The sequence below is a fragment of the Rhinoderma darwinii genome, chromosome 3 (genome assembly GCF_050947455.1).
Source record: "Rhinoderma darwinii isolate aRhiDar2 chromosome 3, aRhiDar2.hap1, whole genome shotgun sequence".
Classification (NCBI taxonomy): domain Eukaryota; kingdom Metazoa; phylum Chordata; class Amphibia; order Anura; family Rhinodermatidae; genus Rhinoderma; species Rhinoderma darwinii.
The window spans coordinates 208515114-208537992 of record NC_134689.1 but is presented as its reverse complement, the minus strand read 5'-3'; the positions used below and the strand labels follow the sequence as shown (position 1 = coordinate 208537992).

The 22879-nt window shown below is 43.0% G+C and overlaps 2 protein-coding genes across 3 annotated transcripts in view; one reads left to right on the top strand and one right to left on the bottom strand.

Annotated features, from left to right (window-relative positions):
- PMPCB (peptidase, mitochondrial processing subunit beta) overlaps positions 1-10667 on the top strand; it is a 31120-nt gene extending 20453 nt beyond the window's left edge. Inside the window, exons 8-13 of the mRNA XM_075857319.1 lie at positions 108-251; positions 578-738; positions 1691-1776; positions 1860-1948; positions 3798-3873; positions 8191-10667. Coding sequence (XP_075713434.1) covers positions 108-251; positions 578-738; positions 1691-1776; positions 1860-1948; positions 3798-3873; positions 8191-8252 — 618 coding nt within the window. The 3' untranslated portion in view covers positions 8253-10667. The remainder of the gene's footprint in view (positions 1-107; positions 252-577; positions 739-1690; positions 1777-1859; positions 1949-3797; positions 3874-8190) is intronic.
- Positions 9014-22879, bottom strand: part of DNAJC2 (DnaJ heat shock protein family (Hsp40) member C2) — a 55960-nt gene continuing 42094 nt past the window's right edge. The window contains exons 13-17 of one of the 2 annotated variants that reach the window (XM_075857318.1): positions 18153-18337; positions 12880-12980; positions 10238-10348; positions 9325-9470; positions 9014-9145 (exon numbers count right to left, since the gene is read on the bottom strand). In XM_075857318.1, coding sequence (XP_075713433.1) covers positions 9071-9145; positions 9325-9470; positions 10238-10348; positions 12880-12980; positions 18153-18337 — 618 coding nt within the window. In that variant the 3' untranslated portion in view covers positions 9014-9070. Of the gene's footprint in view, positions 9146-9324; positions 9483-10237; positions 10349-12879; positions 12981-18152; positions 18338-22879 lie in introns of both variants that reach the window. The other variant, XM_075857316.1, reaches the window with a different exon arrangement.

Sequence of the window (22879 nt, the reverse complement as noted above, 5' to 3'; positions counted from 1 at the left end):
AACAACCTTTTACGTATAGTCCATATCAAGGGTATAAACTCTAATCGCTGAATATGTTTCCAGTGATCGGATTCAAGCACCAATGCTTATTTCTTATATTCTTGTAGATTCGTGTACGTGATGATAAAATGCCACTTGCTCACATTGCTATTTCCGTTGAAGCTGTTGGCTGGTCTCATCCAGATACAATCCCACTGATGGTGGCCAACACGTTGATTGGTAACTGGGATCGATCCTTTGGAGGTGGTGTGGTATGGCACTTTTTTTCTTTTTTTTTTATATTTATTTTATATTTCTAAAGTCCACGTATTATTTTTTGTAATTTTAAAAACCAATAACGGCTCAGAGTATATATGTAAATTAACGATAAGTTAAACCACAAGATAGACACGTGGATTCACTGACCATTCCATGACAGCATGTCGGACAGTCTAGTTACTTAAAACGCCAAGCTGAAGACTTCACTATACTAGTTATGTTAATTAGCGAGTACCTCCTTTTTGAATAAAAACCTAAGTTGGCTGTATTTTCCAGGCATCAATTATCATATGACAGTTTTTTTTCTTTCATCGATCAGAATTTGTCCAGTAAACTTGCTCAGGTCACGTGTCATGGGAACTTGTGCCACAGCTTCCAGTCCTTCAATACCTGTTATACGGACACGGGACTCTGGGGCCTGTACATGGTCTGTGAGCCAAATACAGTGGAAGATATGATGCATTTTGTGCAGAGAGAATGGTAAGCTTTCTAAAGCAATGTGAATAGTCGACTTTTAATATTGTAATGATTACCTGAGCGCATGTTCACACGCAGTGGATTACTTGCAGAGTTTTGGTGTGAAATCCACGATGAAAGTACTCAACTAAAGTATTACAAAACCCTATACACATGCAGGTAAAAGTCAGCGTGACTGAGGGCCTATCTGTGGCAGATTTTTTATTTTTCCCCCCAGGTTTGCCATGGATTTTACCTAACACTAATGCAATGGTTGAAATTTGTGGCATAATCTTCATGTAATAAATCTGGATTTTGCTGTGAATTTCAGGTCCACTGTGCACAGGGGCCACGGTTTGTGTTGTTTTATTTTTTATACTTGATCTCACTGAAGATGCAAATAAAATGACAGACAATATTTTAAAGATAGTCTTCAAATCCCGATAAGTGTGACCAAGAATTTTTTATTCTAACAGAACAAAAGAGCCTTCCCCCACCCTATCAAATCCTCAACCTTTCCTGTGCATCTTGAGTTGGCATTGACTGTCGGATTTAGGAACTATATTAAACTAAATTAGAATAGGTTACATTTCCACGCGTCTGTTCCTTCATATACCAAGAAGTTTCATTTTTAAAGCGGTCTTTTAAAAGCTTGCTTTGTTGCAATTGGTCGCGTCAATACGTTTCCGCTATGTTAATCTTTTTTGTGAATTTTTCTGTGTTTGTAATTCTCGCCAATCCCTACAGAATTTCAGTGTCTTTCTGGGGCAATTTCTTCTCTCACTACTACTACTGTTGCAGGCTGTCTTGCACTATGGCTGCTAGTGTTGTACAGCATGTCCAATGGCATCAGAGCACACCATGTTTCTGCAGCAGATTCTATATGGTTGAGAAAAGAAATTGAAATGATATTAATAAAATGGATAAATCCTGGTACGTGTAGTATGTGTGACTGATCTTTGTGTTAATCTCTTAGGATAAGACTCTGCACAAGTGTTACAGAAGGTGAAGTTGCAAGAGCCAAGAACTTGTTGAAAACAAATATGTTGCTTCAGTTGGATGGTAATAATCTCAATTTGAGTGTTGTATTTTTTTTCCTGTATATTTTATTTTGTTTTTAATCCTGTCACTTACTGTTTGTCAAGGTTCAACCCCCATCTGTGAAGACATTGGCCGTCAAATGTTGTGTTATAACCGCAGAATACCGCTGCCTGAACTGGAGGCAAGAATTGATGTAAGCGCTGACTTCTATATGTGCTGGACAATACTCTTCAGAGAATACTCTTTTCTTACATGAATTTACATGACCAAACTCCACTATATTCCTGGCTGAAAATGCTAATGTTTTCATTCAAAAAATCCCAGTAACTTTGCAGAATATGAATTGGAATAGCTAGTTTAGTCGATTTGATATGCTGGCGCACAGATGGCCTCTTCGTATGAAACGCCAGCCTTAATAAATTGCTCCCAGTGAGATGCTGTTGGGTCCATTTCACTGGTGAACTATAAAACAGTCTCTTAATGACTTGGGCTTTACCCTTTAATGACCAAGGCCTATAATCGCCATACATGGGTTGTTTCAGCAGAGACATTGATGGCATATCACTAGTATAAGCCATCAACATCTGATAGGCAGGGGCTCCTGGCCGATTGCTAGGAGAGTGCTGTGCCACTTCATCAAGTCCGATTTCTCTGGGGGCCCACTGGTTGGTCCATTAGGCTCTGTTCACACTTCTGCTTAAAATCAGACGTGTATTTCCATGGCAGAAATCCAAGGCTGACCCCTGACTTCTGCCACCTGTTTGTACTGCAGATCCGCAGGAGGATTCAATTGAGCCAATTCATGTAGTTTCCGTCTGAATTGCGCAGCTAAAATCCTCTCAGAATTTTCTGTTGCATGTGAATGGGGTTGCAGAAACACCGTTCACATGCAATGGATGCAGACTGTACTCCGATTTGACGCAGTCTTTGGCACAAAATCTATGCCCAAATCGGAAGTGTGAACGGGGTTGTAGTCAGTAGCCCACCCTGTGGCTGCCCAGATAAGGCTTTTATGTGTTACCCAAACAGAACCAGTATCTTAAAGGGGTTGTCCCACAAAACACATGTTCCCGTATCCACATCATAGGGGATACATGTGTGATCGCACAGAGGGTCTGACCACTCATTATCGCTGGGGGTCCCAGCGGTCAGACCCTCTGCGATCACACATGTATCCCCTATGATGTGGATACGGGAACATGTGTTCTGTGGGACAACCCCTTTAAGTTTTTAGGTTTAATAAAGTAAAAAATAATGGGCAGAAATGTTTGTTATTTAATTAAAATGGAGACCTGTTTTACGTTAGTCAAAAAATTAGTGTGGTTCGACTTCCATGGCATGGAGGGTGGATTTGGGGAAGCAATTAAATGAGGTTTTTTAATTTGAGAAGCCATTTGTTTCCTCGTTAATATGCAGCAGCTAGGACTCCTATATGCAGATTAGCAACAGGAAGGGGTTCATCGATACAACAGGGCTTCAGTAATGTATGGTAGATAAAGAAATATGGTCATTTCCACCCTCTTTAAATGGAACCTGTCAACAACGCTATGCTGTTCTCTATGGGGGCAGCATAAAGATTTGCGACACGCTGTGTCGTCTGTCACTTATGTCTGATAGTTTTCATTATTGTTATAGCACGTGCATCGTGCCAGGAGGAAGGAGTCCGGTGTATTCATGAGATTGCGCTCCCATTGCCCAGCCGCCAACGATTGGCAGCTTTCTCCAAATGCACAATAATCATCGGCGGTTGGGCGAAGGGAGTGATGGCTCCTGAATACGTAAAACTCCTTCCCAGCGCATTGCGAGCTCTGCAACCTTTGAACGTAAGTTAATAAAACATTACATAACTATCAGACATAAGTGACTGACCGCTGAAAACAGACGGCAGCATTAAGTTGCTAACCGTTCGCGTTAAGATTTTAATGTTTGGTATATGTTACAAAAATGACTAAGGAAAAATGTAAATTGTTAGCTCATGTTTGTTTTTCATTATGATGATGTGTCTTGCATTCTATAAAGCAATCCTATTACATTTTATCTAGTTAATTGATGCCCAGGTCATAAGAGATGTGTGCACCAAATACATTTATAACAAGAGTCCAGCAATAGCAGCAGTTGGTAAGTCTATATTTTATATAATGTTATGGAAAGTGCTTTTGGATCACTTATGATTTAGTATAAGGCCGGATGCACACGCAAAAAATGTGGCGTTTTGCGTGCGCAAAAGGCACTTAACAGCTCCGTGTGTCAGCCCTGTATGATGCGCGGCTGCGTGATTTTCACGCAGCGGCCATCATTATGAGGCTCGGATCACACGCCCTATTTACGGACGTAATTCGGGCGTTTTAGCCTCGAATTACGTCAGAAAATACGGCTCCAAAGCATCGGCAAACATCTGCACATTCATTAGAATGGGGTTACGATGTTCTGTGCCGACGGTCATTTTTTTTAAAAAAGACGCCTGCGTCAAAGAAGTGCATGTCACTTCTTGAGACGTAATTGGAGCCGGTTTCCATTGACTCCATGGGAAAACCGCTTCAATTACGTCCGTAATGGACGCAGCGAAAAGCGCCTGCAGCATGCCATTACGGCTGAAATTCAGGAGCTGTTTTCTCCTGAAAACAGCTCCGTAATTTCAGCCGTATCGGACGCTGCCGTGTGAACATACCCTAACACTCCGTTTGGATGTTTGTAAACAGAAAAGCACACTTTCGACAGCTGTTGCGCGAATCACGCTCGTCCCACGGAAGTGCTTCCGTGTGGCATGCATGATTTTCATGCACCCATTGACTTCAATGGGTGCGTGATGCGCGAAATACGCACAAAGAACGGACATGTCGTGAGTTTTTCGCTGCGTAAAAATCACGCAACTGTCTGCACGGCCCCGTAGACTAATATAGGTCTGTGCGACGCACGTGAAAATCACGCGCGTTGCACGGACGTATATCCCGTTTGTCTGAATAAGCCCTAAGAGCAAGGGTTGGGCAGTGTATAGTCAGTAATGCTTCAGCGTTGTAAATGTTTAATATTGCAGTCCACTTCATAAAGGTTGTGTAATTCTGATACGATATACTGAATACCCTGGTTGCTTTGTCCTTGAGCATCTTTATTGGTCTTGGGCTGAATGCACGAGTTGCGTATTACGTGCGCATTTTCACGCAGCAAATCCGCAGCGTAAAACACAGTACCGGCAAAGTAAATGAGATCTCAAGAAATCTCATCTACACAGTGGATTTTTTTGGCACTTAAATTGACCTGCGGTTCGGATTTTCAAAATCCACAGCATGTCAATTTTGTTCAGTTTCAGTTAGCGAATGGTATCTGACAAGTTTTACAGAAAAAACTACCTAAAACCGCACCTATTTCTGCATCAAAAGACGCGCCATTCGGGGTGGCGTTAGCTGTGGAATTATGTGCGTATACCTGTGGATTTTCTGCATCAAATTACGCAATGTGTGCATTTGGCTTTAAGGTGCCATCCAGCATCTTAATGCAATGGCCTGCACCACTAGCTTGGTGTGTGAACAAGGACTTCAAATATGGGGTTAAGTGAATATCAATCTCTAATTTATTAATGCATCGACTTTAAATCAAAGTGGTTTTCCAGTCCTAACAAATTGATGGTCTTTTCTCAGGATAGGATATCTGTCGTGGGTCTGACTCCCTGCCGATCAGCTGTTTTGAAGGGGCCGCACTTCAATGGGAGACGGCTGTACTACTGTGAACAGCGCCTATAAGTGTGTCGGCAATTCACAATGTGCAGCAAAGGAAATTAAGGGGAAGCAGCACTTATGCGATCCCTTCAAAAGAGCTAATCGGTGGGAGTCAGATCCGATTGAGTTATTGATGGTCTAGTCTGAGGATAGGCCATACATTTCTTAGAACTGGGAAACCCCTATAAAAATTTAGATGTTTTTCACAATACTTAAAGGGGTATTGTTTTTATTTAATTGAGCAACCCACCAGTTTATATTAAACATTAGATTTGACTTTAAAGAGGCTCTGTCACCACATTATAAGTAGCCTATATTGTACATGATGTGATCGGCGCTGTAATGTAGATTACAGCAGTGTTGATTTAGAAAAACGATCATTTTTGACGGAGTTATGACCTATTTTAGCTTTATGCTAATGAGTTTCTTAATGACCAATTTGGCATGTTTTACTTTTTGGCCACGTGGGCGTTGTGGAGAGAAGCGTATGACGCTGACCAATCAGCGTCACACACTTCTCCCCATTCATTTACACAGCAGAAAGCGATATAGCTATATTGCTATGTGCAGCCACATAAACACACTATATTTACAGCAATGCAAGCGTAATCGCCTTTGAAATGACAGGTTACATCGTAATCTCGTGAGATTACGCGCTTACCTTGCTGTAAATATCACAGAGACGCTGCAGAAGTGTCAGGATTCTGAATACACATCACGTCCTGGCTGAAGGTAATGTATATTCATTGTCAGGACACTGCAGTAATGTTATAGTGTGTTTATGTGGCTGCACATAGTGATATAGCTATATCGCTAGTGCTGTATAAATGAATGGGGAGAAGTGTATGACGCTGACCAATCAGCATCATACACTCCTCTGTACTGTCAAAAACGCAGACACACTACTACTTGCAGCCGCTCACAGTATTCTGGTATGTTCACCTAGGGCAGATACACTGTGTGCTTTTACGCAGGGTATCTGCCCTATGCGCCGCAGGAAATTCTGGTGGAAAAGCTGCACCAAATTGTGGTGCAGTTTTTCCACCAGAATGTCTGCTGTGGAAAACTGTGCTTAAAAAATTTATACCATGGCGGCATGTACATCCGTGGTCCTCCCGGGATGATGTTTCATCCCAGGAGGCCGGCCTCGACACACAAGTCTAATTATTTTTTTTCGCCTTCGTAGAACCCGTGAAGAAAACGGTGCTGCATCGGTGAGCGTGTAGGGCATTTAGCGCCACCAATAGCGAGCAAGGGAGCCAATAGTTCCCTTACCTCTTTGAATTCCCATGTCACAGATCAGTTTTTAACAGTTGGTAGATGTATTGATGGCCATTAAAAACTTATCCATTGACTTCTATGGGGGCCGTCTGGCCGTGAAAACGTCAAAAAATAGGACACTTTTTTTTGACGGCCAACATTCACGGACCGTTAAAACAAAAAACGGCCGTGTTAATAAACCCATAGCACATAGTTGTTCTGAAAACTGCCATTGAAAAGAACAGTTTTTTACAGTCGTGTGAATGTAGTCTTTGGCTGGGTTCACACGAGCACATTATGTCCGTAATTGACGGACGTATTTCGGCTGCAAGTCCCGGACCGAACACAGTGCAGGGAGCCGGGCTCCTAGCATCATAATTATGTACGATGCCAGGAGTCCCTGCCTCGCTGCAGGACAATTGTCCCGTACTGAAAACATGATTACAGTACGGGACAGTTGTCCCGCAGCGAGGCAGGGACTCCTGGCATCGTACATGATGCTAGGAGCCCTGCTCCCTGCACTGTGTTTGGTCCGGTACTTGTGGCCGAAATATGTCAGTCAATTACGGACGTAATGTGCTCGTGTGAATCCAGCCTTAAAGGGGTATTCCCATCTCTATGATCAATGTCCATGTTCTCCTTAATGTAAATATAAGCATATTTGTAAATACCTTTTATTTTTTTAATGATGCAGCGTTTGGCAGATATTCCACGCTGTACAACACATGTTCCCTCTTTGATTGCCATCCCCTATGGATACGGCCACTACCGGCATCCAGCAGCGGTGGCCGCGCTTTCGCAGTTTCCTGTGTCACTTTCTTGATTCTGGCCGGGTCTCGAATGCGTGCATGGATTGCACATTAGTAGCTCCTAGCCCGGCTTCCTCTCTCTGTAAATCAATGGGGCGCTCCAGGGCATGCGTACTTCCCTGGAGTAGTTTAATCGCTTCCCACTTACCTAATAAGCGCTCTGCAGCCACGTGATAAGAGACACTGAGCTTGCTCAGATACAAGGTTATCTCTATTGTGGACTTTGAAGCAAGCATAGTGTCTCAGACTTCCTCACTGCAGCATGGGAAATGTGTTTTTGTTTGTACGCCCGATGCTGCTCTCTATATTTTAGATAGTGGCATTGGGAATGCACATGTTGAGGAAAGTGGTGCTGTGAGGTTATCACAGCGCCGCTTGCTAGTGATGCTTATGAAGAAGCGTCACCCCCCCATATCTAAAGCCGAAGAGGAACAAGGGAGATGTGCATGGATGAGGAAATCATGGTAGGAGAAACACATGGAGATGTGAAATATATATTTTTCTATAGCATATTCTAAACAAAAAAATAAAATTAACGGAGATGGGAATAACCCTTACGTTTTTTTTACACTAAACATTTTGCATTGGCAATACTGTGTGTTGTAAGTGGAGATAATGGGTAGTGGTATTAACACATTGTTTTACTTTATTAGGACCCATTGGACAACTTCCTGAATATGACCGGATTTACAGTGGCATGTACTGGCTTAGATAGTGATCCAAGCCCTTCCAGTATCAGATATTTCGATTTTAAAATCCCATGTGATTTGCAGGAGTTTTTAGTAACTTGTGTTTATGAGCCTTGTAGGCCTCAATTGTTAACTTGCTTGTTAACCACTTTGTTTCCTGTAAAATATTGGCAAATTCCTTAGCATATTAAAGAGAACCTTCTCATCAGGAGATGCCTGCTTTAATTGATAAAGAGCTAGCCCCCCACAAAAAAAAAAAGTTTCTAAATATATCTAATAAAAAAACCAAAGTGTAAGCAGCACACAGATTATTCAAACAGACTATTCTCATCTTAGGGGTCAGCACGTGCGTCTTCTGACTGCTCTCATAATGCCCGACCCCATATTCCCAAAAAACCCCTGTGGAATAGACTGAACCTGCGAAATCTCGTGGTTACCGCTAGTAAACTTGAATAATTATGCTAGAATATATCATTCAAAGTTGCCAATGCTCTTTTAGTCCCAGCCGCAATAATGAGAGCTCGCAGGTTTAGTCTATGCTATCAGGGGTTTGTGGGAATGGGATGCTGGTGGAGCAGGTCATGAAGGGAGACCTCTAGAGAAGATGCATGCGACCACTCGAGGTAAGAGTCCTGGGTGCAGAATAGGTGCTGCACCTTAAAAAACAACAAAGTATTAGTCATTTAGATTTTTTGGGGGGGCTAAATCTTTAGCAATTAAAAGGTTTCCTCTCTTGAAATAAGTCCTCTTTAAAATACATTAACAAGAGAATGACCCAACCACATACTTGTGCAGCATTTGCTTATTTTATTAGAAAACATAACACACAAACAGATGAACAGGTTCACTTCTTGGCCCGGGTTGCATTAAGTACTTGTTCTTGAGCAGCTTTCTTGGCCTTTACCATTTCTACAAGCTCCTATGAAAATCAAATCAGAGTCCGATTAGTTTCAAAGTGCCACATACATTCCCACAGATGTCACATAGCATGTGAGGGTGTGCGTCATAATAAAGCGGACATTCATATGACTATTAGGTAATTCTACTGATGGCAACAATGAAAGCCGTCATTTGTGAAGACCAGTACATGCCGCTTACCTTGTATCTTTTCATGCAGTCCTTCTTGGACCTGCCAGGGACTGCACCTGCAATCATCTCCCACCTTTCAGGAGTATTCACAGGATAGGTTTTCAGCGCTTGCTCTAGAAGTTTTTGTTCTTCAGTGGTCCATGGTGTGGAGGAATCTGCACCAGGAACTAATAAACATAAGTGGTTGTTCAGGATATCAAGCTAATAGTTCACTCTGTTCAGCATATCTACTTTCTCACTGTATAATAGAACAATTTATTATCAAAATGTAAAAATGTGGTGGCTATTTATAATACTGAAAACCCAACTGTATACTATAAAATAGATTTAGGTTGTTTCCATTACTACCATAGAACAGAATGAAGAAAGTCAGATGCGTTGCCACCTCCATTTATTTTCTACCTCACCAGGTGGGACAGTGGTCAGGGGAAACCTATTTTCCACACTTATCAGACACATGACATACCCCCTTAAACCCAGTCTTAGGCCCCATGCACACGAACATGCTTTTGTGGCCACAATTCCCCTGAAAATCCACAGGAGAATTGCGGCCCCATTCATATCTATGGGGCCATGCACACGACCGTGGTTTTCATGGCCTAGGAGCCTGGACTGCAGAAAGAACGGACATGTCTTATTACGGCCATGTGCTGCGGCCAGGTTCATTGAAAATAATGGCCGCGGCCATGTGCACTGCCCGCGATTTGCGGGCGGCTCGTGGGTGACACTCCGCTGCCGGCCGACCCGAAAATCACGGCCGTGCACATGGCTACGGTCGTGTTCATGAGGCCTTAGTCTTGAAGCCCAGTATTTGACTGGCTTCAGAAGGCCGTAATGAGGCTGCAATACCCAGACCACCTGCTAATATGAAGCTGCATTAAGGCGGTCTGAAACTGGTCTAACAACCACACAGATTTCTTACCTTCGAAGCGCTCCGAAGGCACCGCATTATCCACCGACTGAGCAACAACTTTATGCTCTTTCTTGAATTTGTCAAATGCTTTCTTGTTAATGTCATCCTTTTGCTGAGGATCTGCAGTAAAATAAAACTTTTTTTTAACAGACTTATCAGTAGTCATGTAATGCAGGTATGAAGGTAGCCTTCTGTGTTTGAAGGGCCACAGTGTTCTTGCTTTTCTTCCGGAATTAGAATATATAGAAATGAATATTCCTGCACTTTACTGTATGATGGGCAACTGGATACTCTGTCATCTCTCTACATGTGACTGTATATTACTGTTGATATCTCACACTGTCATCACTGATACTGTCATGCATTATCCAATTGCTGTGATACTTTGTATGTAATATTTTGAATAAACGAATTAAAAAAAATAAATATATAGAAATAACTATTTGCTTCTAGTTATTTGCCCTTACTTAGGAAGCACCATGTCTGGTCTTTACCTTTCAAACTAAAACCTTCATAGAAAACTAGCGACAAGTAGCCGTCCAACTTGTATTAGTTAAAAGATGGCTGCTTGCCTAATAATTGGTAACTACTCTACATACACATTGGTATTATATACATGTCATTGCATCTATAAGGTGAAACAACTCTTAGGGTATGCTCACATGCAGTGTTTTCAAGCGTATTTCGGGGGGTTAACACCTCTAAAAACGCAAGCTGAACGCCTACAAACATCTGCCCATTGAAATCAATGGGAAAAACTACATTTAGTTCATACGGGGCATCTTTTTACTCCTGTTTTAAAAAAATGGAGCGTAAAAAGACGCGCCATAAAAAGTGCATGTCACTTCTTGAGACGTTTTTTTGGAGCGGATTCTCAGTTTAACACTCTGAAAAACGCCTCAAAAAAAAAAAAGCTTCATTTTCAGCTTCAAAAATGCCTGAAAATCAGAAGCTGTTTTCTCTGAAAACAGCTTTGTATTTTCTGACGTTTTTGAGTTTGTGTGCACATACCCTTAGAAATGAACTGATCCTAGCCACACTTTACATCCTCTCTATATTAGGACAAACCGCTATATAGACGGTTACCAGTGCTTATCACCTGGGGGTGCAAAGGATCGCATGTTAAAATCCTTATTTGACAATTGGGCTGCCCCTACTAGATTATGTACCTATATGCCATGTATGATGAAGTTAAAAGGGAGTATCACATGACCTATTTGAATCAAGGTTTTTTTTTAAGCATATCTTGTGAAAGTTGTGTTTTTTGTGACAAACCACAAAAAAATTGATAGTCACAAAAAACTAACATAGAAGGGGTAAGATTTTGCTGTGGAAACTTTGCTACATTTGTGTATCACACTTAGGCCATGTTCACACGGGTCGGATACGCTGCGTAAAACTACGCAGCCTATCCGACCTAGAACCCGCAGCACATTGTGGTGCTGTTTTTCGGATGGAAATCAGCGCTTGAAGAAAAAAAACTACGCGTTCACACTTACCCCAGCCATAGTCATGGCAATGCAGTCTGGCCTCCCGGGATGATGCTGTAGCAGTTGCATGGGATGAAACATCATCCCAGGAGGCCGGCCTGGAAGAACAGTAGAAAGCGTTGTTCTGACAACGCCTGGGTTGTCAGTATAAACTTCTTTTTTTTTTTTTAATGCAGTAGCAGCAGAATTGGCCATATGTTGCAGCTTTTACATGGGCAATTGAATTCAATGGGGAAAACCCCGCAACAAAAACACAGCATAAATTGATCTGCAGGTAAATCTATGAACGGTTTCACTACTCTTTCTGCAGCGTGGGCATGGGATTTTCTAAGTCTCATTCACTTTGCTGCTGCTGTAAATGCTGCAGAATTTCCGCATCAAACTCTGTTGCGGAACGTCCACAGCGTTTACACTACGTGGGAATCCAGCCTTATAGTCCGACATCTTTGTCAATTAACTCTCATTCATTGCAGCTGCCATAAAGCACACACTGCTGCAATCTATATAAATACAGAAAGGAAGTGTGTGCCTCTAATACAGCCGCCACAGGGAGACCTTTAAAAAGTTACACTAAATAAAACATTGTTTCCCATCTACATACTTCTAGCTAATAAATGGAACCGCAAGGTCTGAGCTACAAACACACCATGCTGCAGGTTTTTTTTTGCGCCACCCCACTGTCGATTACTCGTGTATTGCCAACTGCCTTTGATTAATTTGTGATAGACTTAGGCCCCATGCATACGACCGTGCCCGCAATCACGGCCTGCGATTGCGGGCACGGCCGGCCGCTGACTGACAGCCGCATTTTCGGGCCGTGCTCCCATACAAAGTATGGGAGCACGGCCCGCAAAATGCGAAAGAACGGACATGTTCCATAATTCCCGGAACATTTCCACGGCACGGACACCCTTCCGTAGTGCTATGGAAAGGTGTCAGTGTTCAATGAAAGTGAATGGCTCCGTTTTTGCGGACCGCAATTACGGAGGTTTTTTGCTGTCGTGTGCATGGGGCCTTAAGGGGTGAGCAAATCCAATAAGTGAATAAAGTGTACAATGTAAGATGTTTGGCAAATGTAATTTTAACAATACTGTATTGTTCTTAAACAATGAAGTGAAGTGCCAAATAAATATATAAAAATATTTTCTTTAGACTACTTACCTAGCTTCTGAAGAGATTTGGCTTTATTTATTACATCTTTTGCAGTTCTTTTTATTCCAGAAACCGAGTGCAAATTCATATAATTGGCAATAACTTCCCACCTGCAGAATAAAATGAATTGAAACCAACTAAACTTAAAGACAATACAATACAAGTTGGGTCTTGGTACAAGCTTTGTCACTCACTACACAGCTCATTCTGCTGCAGATGCAGTGGCTGATCTCAAACAACTGTTAGAACTGCCCTCTAGAGGAGGAGTAATGTAATGCCCATAGAGCAGAAAATCTCCAAAATAATGATATTTCTAAGCATGTTATGCTGAATGAGTAGCCACTTAAAGGGAAGGGGGGTCATGATTTTTTTTTAATTATTATATTGCTTTTAATATGTAAACAATTTTTATTTGTGTTGTCGCTTTCTACTTTTTAATGTTTTCATACTTTTACCTGTCTATGGGGCTGCCATTTTTTTTTTTTCATCTCTGTGTCGATTAACGACACATACAGAGATGGAATACGGCACATACAGCCCCATAGAGAATGCGAACGGGAACCGTTCCATTCTCTGCAGCGTACGCCGTCTGTGTGTGAACTGCGCATGCGCCGCTTCCACACAGACCAAAACGAAGCTCGTTCGCAGAGCGAAATCAAGCGCCATTTTCATGTGGACCAGAAGCCGCTGCCGGACAGTAAGATGACGACTTCCGGCCATCTGTTCAACGAAGGCGCAAGGAAGAGTAGTGTAGGCGGCAAGAACTTTGGTAGACCAGCGGAGGCAGGAGTAGGTAATTTATGTTCATGTTATACTGTCTGCTGAGCTGTAGAACCTCCTACAACTGTGCAGTTGGTCAGAAAATGGCGGCACACCGTGTAGGAGGTTTGAAGACATTCAAACCCCTCCCTCTCCTGGCACTAGCCAGAATAAGGGAGGGGGGATTGTGTGAGGACACTAGAGGAGAGCGTGTCCACCCCAAATTTACAGCATAAATCAATGAGGTTAATTTACCACAGTGACCATGCTGCAATTTTGGGAACTGCTCCCTCTAGTGACCAGCACATGGAAATGTTATAAGTTAGAATCTAATTTATAATATTTCCTGACTTGTTAAAAAATTAAAACAATGTGTAATCACTTATATACGAATTGTTTAATGGAAAAAAAAATTAACAATTTCTAGCGACACATTCCCTTTAAACTAGATCAAGGTGGGCATAAAAAAAAAAAAAGATAGAGGAGACCCTATTGAGAATGTCTCTTCTAAGATCACACTACAATCTTAGGCCCCTAACACACGACCGTGCCCGCAATCACGGCTGACTGCCACCTGCATTTTCGGGCCGTGCTCCCATACAAAGTATGGGAACACAGCCCGCAAAATGCAAAACAACAGACATGTTCCATAATTTTCGGAACATTTCTACGGCACGGACCCCCGTCCGTCGTGCTACAGAAAGGTGTCAGTGTTCAATGAAAGTGAATGGGTCAATTTTTGCGGTCCGCAAAAACTGAGGTTTTTTTTTTTTACGGTCGTGTGCATGGGGCCTTAATTGCAAAAGTGATATTATCCCTTTAACAACATACCACGTACATGTCGCTATGCACATCTCACGGGTTGAGCTCCATATTCAGCAGTTGTCGGCTGTGTAATACAGCCGACACCTCACTGCAACGGGTAGAATCAAAGAACTTTTATTCCACTCAGTTAACTCCTTAAATGCTGCAGTCAATCACGGCTACAGCATTTTAATTGTTAGAATCGGGGGGGGGGGGGGCTGCCCCTTCCGAAGTGTCATCAACCCCCCCCCCCCCATGATGCGACCAGGGGCGCCGATGATAGTCAAATCAGCTTGGGGGCCTAATGAAGGCGCCCAGGCCTGCCAACTTCTTGTATTCCTTTGAAGCCCTACTGGAGTCCGTATAGCGATATACTGCAATACGAAGCGCTGGTTCAAGTCCCCCAGGGGGACTAGTAAAAAAAATATATATATTAAAGTTAAAAAAACAAAAAACCTTTTCCCACAAGCATTGTTAAAAATAAAAAAAGTTAACATAACTGGTATCGCCACGTCTATACGTCGGAACTATCACAATATAGCGTGGTTTAACCCACTCAGTGAACGCTGTAAAAAATATATATGCAAATTGCTGTTCTTTGGTCACCTTAGATCTCCCAAAAAATTGAATAAAAATAAAATCAAAAAGTCGCATGTACCCCAAAATGTTATCGCTAAAAACTAGAGCTCACAACACTCAATTGATGGAAAAATAAAAAAAAGTTATGGCTCTCAGACTATGGCAAGAACAATTTTTTTTTTTTTAGCAAATAGTTTTTTTCTCTAAGGCTCGGTTCACACGACCTATTTTCAGGCGTAAACAAGGCGTATTATTCCTCGTTTTACGTCTGAAAATAGGGCTACAATACATCGGCAAACATCTGCCCATTCATTTGAATGGGTTTGCCGACGTACTGTGCAGACAACCTGTCATTTACGCGTCGTCGTTTGACAGCTGTCAAACGACGACGCGTAAATTGACTGCCTCGGCAAAGTAGTGCAGGACACTTCTTTGCAATGTAATTTGAGCTGTTCTTCATTGAACTCAATGAAGAGCAGCTCAAGATTTACGAGCGTCACAGAAGCCTCGCATAATACGAGGAGGAGCATTTACGTCTGAAACGAGGCAGCTGTTTTCTCTTGAAAACAGTCTGTCTTTTCACACGTAAATGCCTGCTATCGTGTGCACATACCCTAATAGCGGAATACATTTTCAAAAAAACACAATAAATTTGGTATCGCTGTAATCTTATCAACCCGTAGAATAAGGTGAACATGCAGTTTTTACCTCCTGATTAATACCGTAAACCCCCCCCCCCGCAAAAAAAAAAAAAAAAAAAAAAAAAGGTGTCAATCGCTGTTTGTTGCCTATTTCACCCCATAAATATTTTTTCTTCAGCTCCCCAATATATTATGCAGTACAATAAACTGCCCCATGAAAAACTATAACTTGTCCCACAAAAACCAAGCCCTCGTATGGCTGTCGACGGAAGAAGAAAAAAAAGTTATGGCTTTTGGAAGGCTGAGAGGAAAAATTTAAAATGGAAAAACGAAGATTGTCCTTGTCCTTAAGGGGTTAAAAAGTTTTCCCCCGATTGTATATTTCCACAAGAAATTTTAAAGGCTATGTACACCTTTGACATAGTTTGAACATCAGTGTGATTGGTGCAACGTCCTACGTTTTATTAAAAAATGTTTACTTTTTGAGATTCCGTTGCTTTGTATTCTTTATATAGAGCAGCTGTATCGGTCGCCAATACCTGAATCAGTAAGGTCCACGGGACTGACTGGTTCAGTGAAAGCGGGTCCAGCATTATAAATGTCGATGTGATCAATAGCATCTTGATCCTGCGTGTCAAGAGGCACGCAGGACCCGCTGACACTAAACCAGTCAGTGCCGCTGTCCTGACAGATACAGGATTCAGCTGTTCTATAAACAGGATACAAAGCAGCTGCATCTCAAAAACTAAAAATATTTTTTAATAAAACGTACGCTCGTTAATCTGCTGATGGGATAGTTTATAAAAAAAAAAAAAAAAAAAAAAGTTCAATATTATCGTTGTCGGCAGCACATCTCCATGGGAAACGGACACTCGCTGCTGACATGTTAATGTATAGGGACGAGCGAAAGGAGCAAGAGAGTGCCGACCAACGGTCTCGTTGATCGACGCTCGTTGTATGGGCCAAAATTGGCTAGCGTAAGGCCGGGTTCCCACGGGACGAACACGTTGCGTAAAAACGATGCAGCATATCCGACCTGGAAGATCTTTCCGCCCGAAAAACGTACCACATTGTGGTGTGAATTTTCGGATGCAAATTCTGCTGCATAATTAAGCACAGATACTTACCCCCTCCCGCCTCTGACGTTCGCTCCAGCCTCCCTGGTTGACGTTTCAGGCCATGTGACGCTGCAGCCTGGGATTGGCTGCAGCGGTTACATGGTGTACAACGTCATCCCAGGAGGCTGGACTTCATGAAGGAGGTTTGTTCGTTTTTTTCACGGCGTTGCGATTTTTGCAGTGTAAATGCTGCAAAAACATGGCTTTCTGTTGCAGGTTTTGCATCCCCATTGAATTCTATGAGGAAAACCCGCAGAAGAAAATCAATGAAAACGGAGCATAAATTGACATGCTACGGAATCAAATTCCACACCGCGGGTCAATTTATTAACACTTACGCTGTTTTTTGTTTCCTGCAGCGTGGGCATGAGATTTACTAAATCTCACCCACTTTGCTGCTACTGTAAACGCTGCGGAATTTCCACACCCAATTTGTTGCAGAAATCCTGCAGCGTGGGAACCCGGTCTAAAAGTACCTTTATTGCTTGAAGTCTTTGTACTCCGAGATGTAGAAGTAAGGCTGGGTTCACACGACCTATTTTCAGACGTAAACGAGGCGTATTATGCCTCGTTTTACGTCTGAAAATAGGGCTACAATACGTCGGCAAACATCTGCCCATTCATTTGAATGTTTTTGCCGACGTATTGTGCAGACGACCTGTCATTTACGTGTCGTCGTTTGACAGCTGTCAAACGACGACGCGTAAAAATACAGCCTCGTCAAAAGAAGTGCAGGACACTTCTTTGGATGTTTTTGGAGCGGTTTTCTCATAGACTCCAATGAAAACAGCTCCAAAAACGGACGTAAAAAACGCCGCGAAAAATGCAGCGAAAAACGCGAGTTGCTCAAAAAACGTCTGAAAAGCATGGGCTGTTTTCCCTTGAAAACAGCTCTGTATTTTCAGACGTTTTTGGTCACTACGTGTGCACATACCCTAAGGCATATGTCTAGCCTTAAAGACATGCCTGTATCTTTAACTGTGTTGTACTGTGCATGCACACCAGACATTCTCTACAATGATGTGCGGAGACCTATACATTTGGATACCAGGGGTTGCTATTACAAGCAGATAATTACCATATTTCTGCGAGGATACAATTATTATTATTTTTTAACAATACTTTACAAAGTTACTCTAAAATGTATATGGAGTTTATATATGGTCATTTCTATTGATGGCACAACTCCTTTAAGTGTTGTGCTAATGGATTATAGTCACAGTAAATCACGTTTTCAAAGACAGCATAAAGGTCCACAATACAAAACAAAAGCCCAAATAGACAAACCAAATCCCATAGGTGCTGCTTGTGGCTGTAAGTGGAATATTACCACCAGGAATGATTGAGCAGACTTTCAGTATTCAGACAAATGTGCTCTTACCTGGCATTGGTTCCAGCAGGAAAAAGGTTCACAGCTTTTATTAGTAGCTGCAAGTCATCTTCTGACCATGTCTTACTGCTTCCCCCTCCTCCAGAAGACGACTGCTCTGCACCCTTTGTAGACTGCCTCATACGAGCCTCCTCCTGCTCCTTCTCTCTTCTAATCTGTGCGTTTACTTCTGTAACCTAAAAGATCAAAGACACATTTAGATGCCTTATTTTGGTTCAAAGTAGAGTATTTTTTATTATTCATTTGCTGCTGTCAGAAAAATGGCACATTCCACTCCCATCATCAGTCTGCAAAATGCAAGAGAAATAGACTTGACAGAAATTGAAGATTTCACCGTAAGGCCTTGTTCACACGGCGCTAAAAAACCCAAAACGTTGTGTAAAAACCGCTAGCAATTTTTTGCAAAGCGCTTTTTAACCCCTTCCTGTCATAAACAACTTTCAGATTTACATTTTTTGTTTTTTCCTCCCCACATTCCAAAAGTCATAACTTTTTTTATTTTTCCGTCGATATAGCTCTATGAGGGCTTGATTTTTGCAGGACAAGTTGTAGTTTTTCGTAGTGCCATATAATGTACTAGGAAACAGCAAAAAAAATTATTTGTGGGGTAGAAAATGAAAACATTCCTTTTTTGCGCTTCGTCTTTACGGAATTCACTAGGCAATTAAAACAATATGTCAAATATATATATATATATATATATAGTTTTTTCTATATTTTACAAGGAAAAACTAAGTGTAAAAAATTTAATTTATTTTGTGTCGCCAAATTGAGAGCCATAACTTTATTTTTCCGACGATTAAGTGGTATGAGGGCTTATTTTTTGCGGGATAAGCTGTAGTTTTTAACCCCTTCCCTGTTTAGCCACTTTTGACCTTCCTGACAGAGAATCATTTTTCAAATCTGACATGTTTCACTTTATGTGGTAATAACTCTGGAATGCTTTCACCTGTCCTAGCGATTCTGAGATTGTTTTCTCGTGACACATTGGACTTTAAGATAGTGGTAAAATTTGCCCGATACATTCAGTATTTAAATGTGAAAAACACAAAAATTTACTGAAAAATAGCAAAAATTTGCATTTTTCTAAATTTAAATGTATCTGCTTGTAAGATAGATAGTTATACCCAGGGCCGGCCCTAGGATAGATGGCGCCCTGTGCGAAATGATCTTTCGGCGCCCCACCCCATCATTAAAAAAAAATGCCCCATAAAAAAATTATAATGCCCCTTTAGTGCCCCCATACAGTATAATAATAATAATATATTACAACCCCTTCAAGGACACAGTATTATGCCCCCTGTAGTAACCCTACACAGTATAATGTCCGCTTAGTGGCCCCCACACAGTATAATGCCCCCCTGTAGATTTTGCCATATAGCCTCCCTGTAGACAGTGCCATAATCCCCCACCTCCTTTTTGTAGATCGTGCCATACAGCCCCCCCCCACCTCCCCCTTGTAGACAGTGCCATACAGTCCCCGCACCTCCCCCTTGTAGACAGTGCCCCCAAACAAAAACAAAAATTGTACTCACCTAGGCCCCGTTCCCATGACGAACTGAGCTGCTCCATGACGGGACCCTAGTACAGAGTTTCCCAACCTTTTTGGACTCGAGGCAGCACTGGAAAAACAAAATTTCCTCAGGGCCCCCCTACCAAAAATTGTTTTAAGACAGAAAACGGCTAAGAAGAAGCACTCCACTCGTAGGGCATGTTCACACACGTTTTTTGTAAGGCAAAAAAAAATCTGCCTCAAAATTCCTTCAGCAACTGACAGCGTTGTTTGACCTTTTTTTGTGTTTTTTCTTAAGCTGTTGAAGCAAATGCATAAGATGCAGGAAAAAAAAAGCTCCAAACGAGCGCCGCAGGTATCTTCTGCCTCCTATTAATTTCAATTGGAGGTCAGAGGTGGAAACCACTTGAAGACCATCAGCCCCCCACTCACAGAAAAATGACCATCAGCCCACCACTCAGTAAAATGACCATCAGACCCCCACTCACAGATTCCCCCTGTAGGTAGCGCCACACAGCCCCCTTGTGGGTAGCGCCGCACAGCCCCCTTGTGGGTAGCGCCGCACAGCCCCCTTGTGGGTAGCGCCGCACAGCCCCCTTGTGGGTAGCGCCGCACAGCCCCCTTGTGGGTAGCGCCGCACAGCCCCCTTGTGGGTAGCGCCGCACAGCCCCCTTGTGGGTAGCGCCGCACAGCCCCCTTGTGGGTAGCGCCGCACAGCCCCCTTGTGGGTAGCGCCGCACAGCCCCCTTGTGGGTAGCGCCGCACAGCCCCCTTGTAGATAGCGCCGCACAGCCCCCTTGTAGATAGCGCCGCACAGCCCCCTGTAGGGAGTGCCGCACAGCCACCTGTAGGGAGTGCCACACTGCCCACAGCCCCCTTGTAGGTAGTGCAAGGACTACGAAATGACCGATAGCTGGCAGGCAATAGACATTCAAAAAAGGACAACTGTGCAGGAGCACACAAAATACCCAGCTTTCCCAGCTATCAAATAAATGTGTGGAAATAAACGAAGTTATAACTTTTATTTAGTCTGAGTAAAGGATTAATCCTTTTAGCTAGATTAAATAAAAGTTATATCCAAGTTTATTTCCACACTTTTTTTTTATACCCGGGAAAGCTGGGTATTTTGTGTGCTCCTGCACAGTCGTCCTATGTAGGTAGTGCCACACAGCCCACAGCCCCCCTGTAGATAGCAACCCCCCCTCCTTCCAGTAAAGATAGCGCCACCATAGCTCCCTGAAGGAGCGGAATCCCCGTGTGGCCAGGGATTCCGGTCCTGGAGCGCTGCTTGATGCCTCTGTCCATATATGGACAGTGACATCAGGGAAAACTCTTGAGGCGGAATCCCCGTCCACAGCGTTGCAGACGCTATGACCGTCGATTCCACTCCAGGAGAAGCTCCTGTCGTCTATGTCCATGACGTCATTGGCTTCTCCTGGAGTGGAATCCCCGGTCATAGAGTCTGCAATGCTGTGACCGGGGATTCCGCTTCAGGAGTTTCCCCTGATGTCACTGTCCATATATGGACAGAAACATCAAGCTGCGCTCCAGGAGCGGAATCCCCGGCCACACGGGGATTCCGCTCCTTCAGGGAGCTACGGTGGCGCTACCCTGGAAGGGGGGGGGGGTTTGATATCTACAGGGGGGCACTATAGCAGAGCAAGGGAGGTATCTCCCTGCTCTGCAGTCTACTAGCACCGCTGTAGCTGAAAAAGAGCTACAGTGGCGCTAGTAGACAGCAGAGCAGGGAGATATAGTGCCACGCTACCGCTATAGCAGCCACAGCAGCTGCTAGCGGCGCCACCGCCCTCATGCCCGGTGTCACCACTAGCAGCCGCTATAGCGGTAGCCACTAAGTGAAGAAGCGCCCGGGTGCGACTGCAGTTAGTGTGTGTATTCCCGCTGGTAGTTGCAACGGCGCGGGGATACACACACCCGCTGGCGCCCCTCATGCCGTGTGGCGGCTGGCGCCCTGTGCGACCGCACTAGTCGAACATAGCTAACGCCGGCCATGGTTATACCACACATAATAGTCGCTAATTAACACCCCCACATGTCTACTTTAGATTGGCATAGTTTTTTGAACATCCTTTTATTTTTCTAGGACGTTACGAGGCTTAGAACTTTAGCAGCAATTTCTCACATTTTCAAGAAAATTTCAAAAGGCTATTTTTACAGGGGCCAGTTCAGTTGTGAAGTGGATTTTAGGGCCTTCTATATTAGAAACCTCCAAAAAGTCACCCCATTTTAAAAACTTCATCCCTCAAAGTATTCAAAACAGCATTTAGAAAGTTTATTAACCCTTTAGACGTTTCACAGGAATTAAATGAAACTAGGTGAAATTTACAAAATTTCATTTTTTGTTGTTGCAGAAATTCATTTTTTTGTAACACAAAGTCTTACCAGAGAAACGCAACTCAATATTTATTGCCCAGGTTCTGCAGTTTTAGGACATGCGGCTCTAGTGTACTTCTTGCCTTATACACAGGCCTCTGAAGTAAAGGTGCACCTAGAGGATTTTGGACACTCCTTTTTGAGGAGGCCGGTCCTAGGAGCAGGACGTCCGCTCTAAAACATAAACCTATATAGCGGTTGTTCTTCCTCTTCCCATGGTGTGGTTTCTGGTGCCAGCACCATTTCAGAAGCGCTTCTGCCTGATACACAGCTCTTACACTTGGGCCATTTTCCAGTGGTTCTTAGAATCTCCAGTCAAGGTTTGGTAGGCCAACGCTAGGGATGATTTTATTTTATTTTTATATGGGGGTCAATTTGTTATTTTTTTTATTAGGTGCAGCTTCCCTAGGGGGTCACACTTCCCTCTGACACGGTTAGTTGTCTGTTCCCCTCTCCCTTGTGACGTGTTTGTCTCAGGAGGATTCCATCAGACAGCCGAGAGTATGTGGCACCCCTTGAATGGGCAAAGTCCTTTGCTTATGGGTTAGGGAAAATTTACACTCTCCCAAACCATTGTTGAGTCTTTGGAGCGTTGACCTTCTGTAATCCGAAATGAATGCCCCTTCTTCCATTCCCATAGATAATCTGCCTTTTTCTGTGCAAATCCCACTCCTCTTCAGGTTTCTTCCATAAGTCCCCTCTTAGGGTCATTAATAGAAGCTGCTTTTTATTAGGATCAGTCTTTTTCCTCAGGTGAAACCTCTGATTTGGATTCAGAATCAGATCAGGACTTACGGTTGTCAGCTGCCAT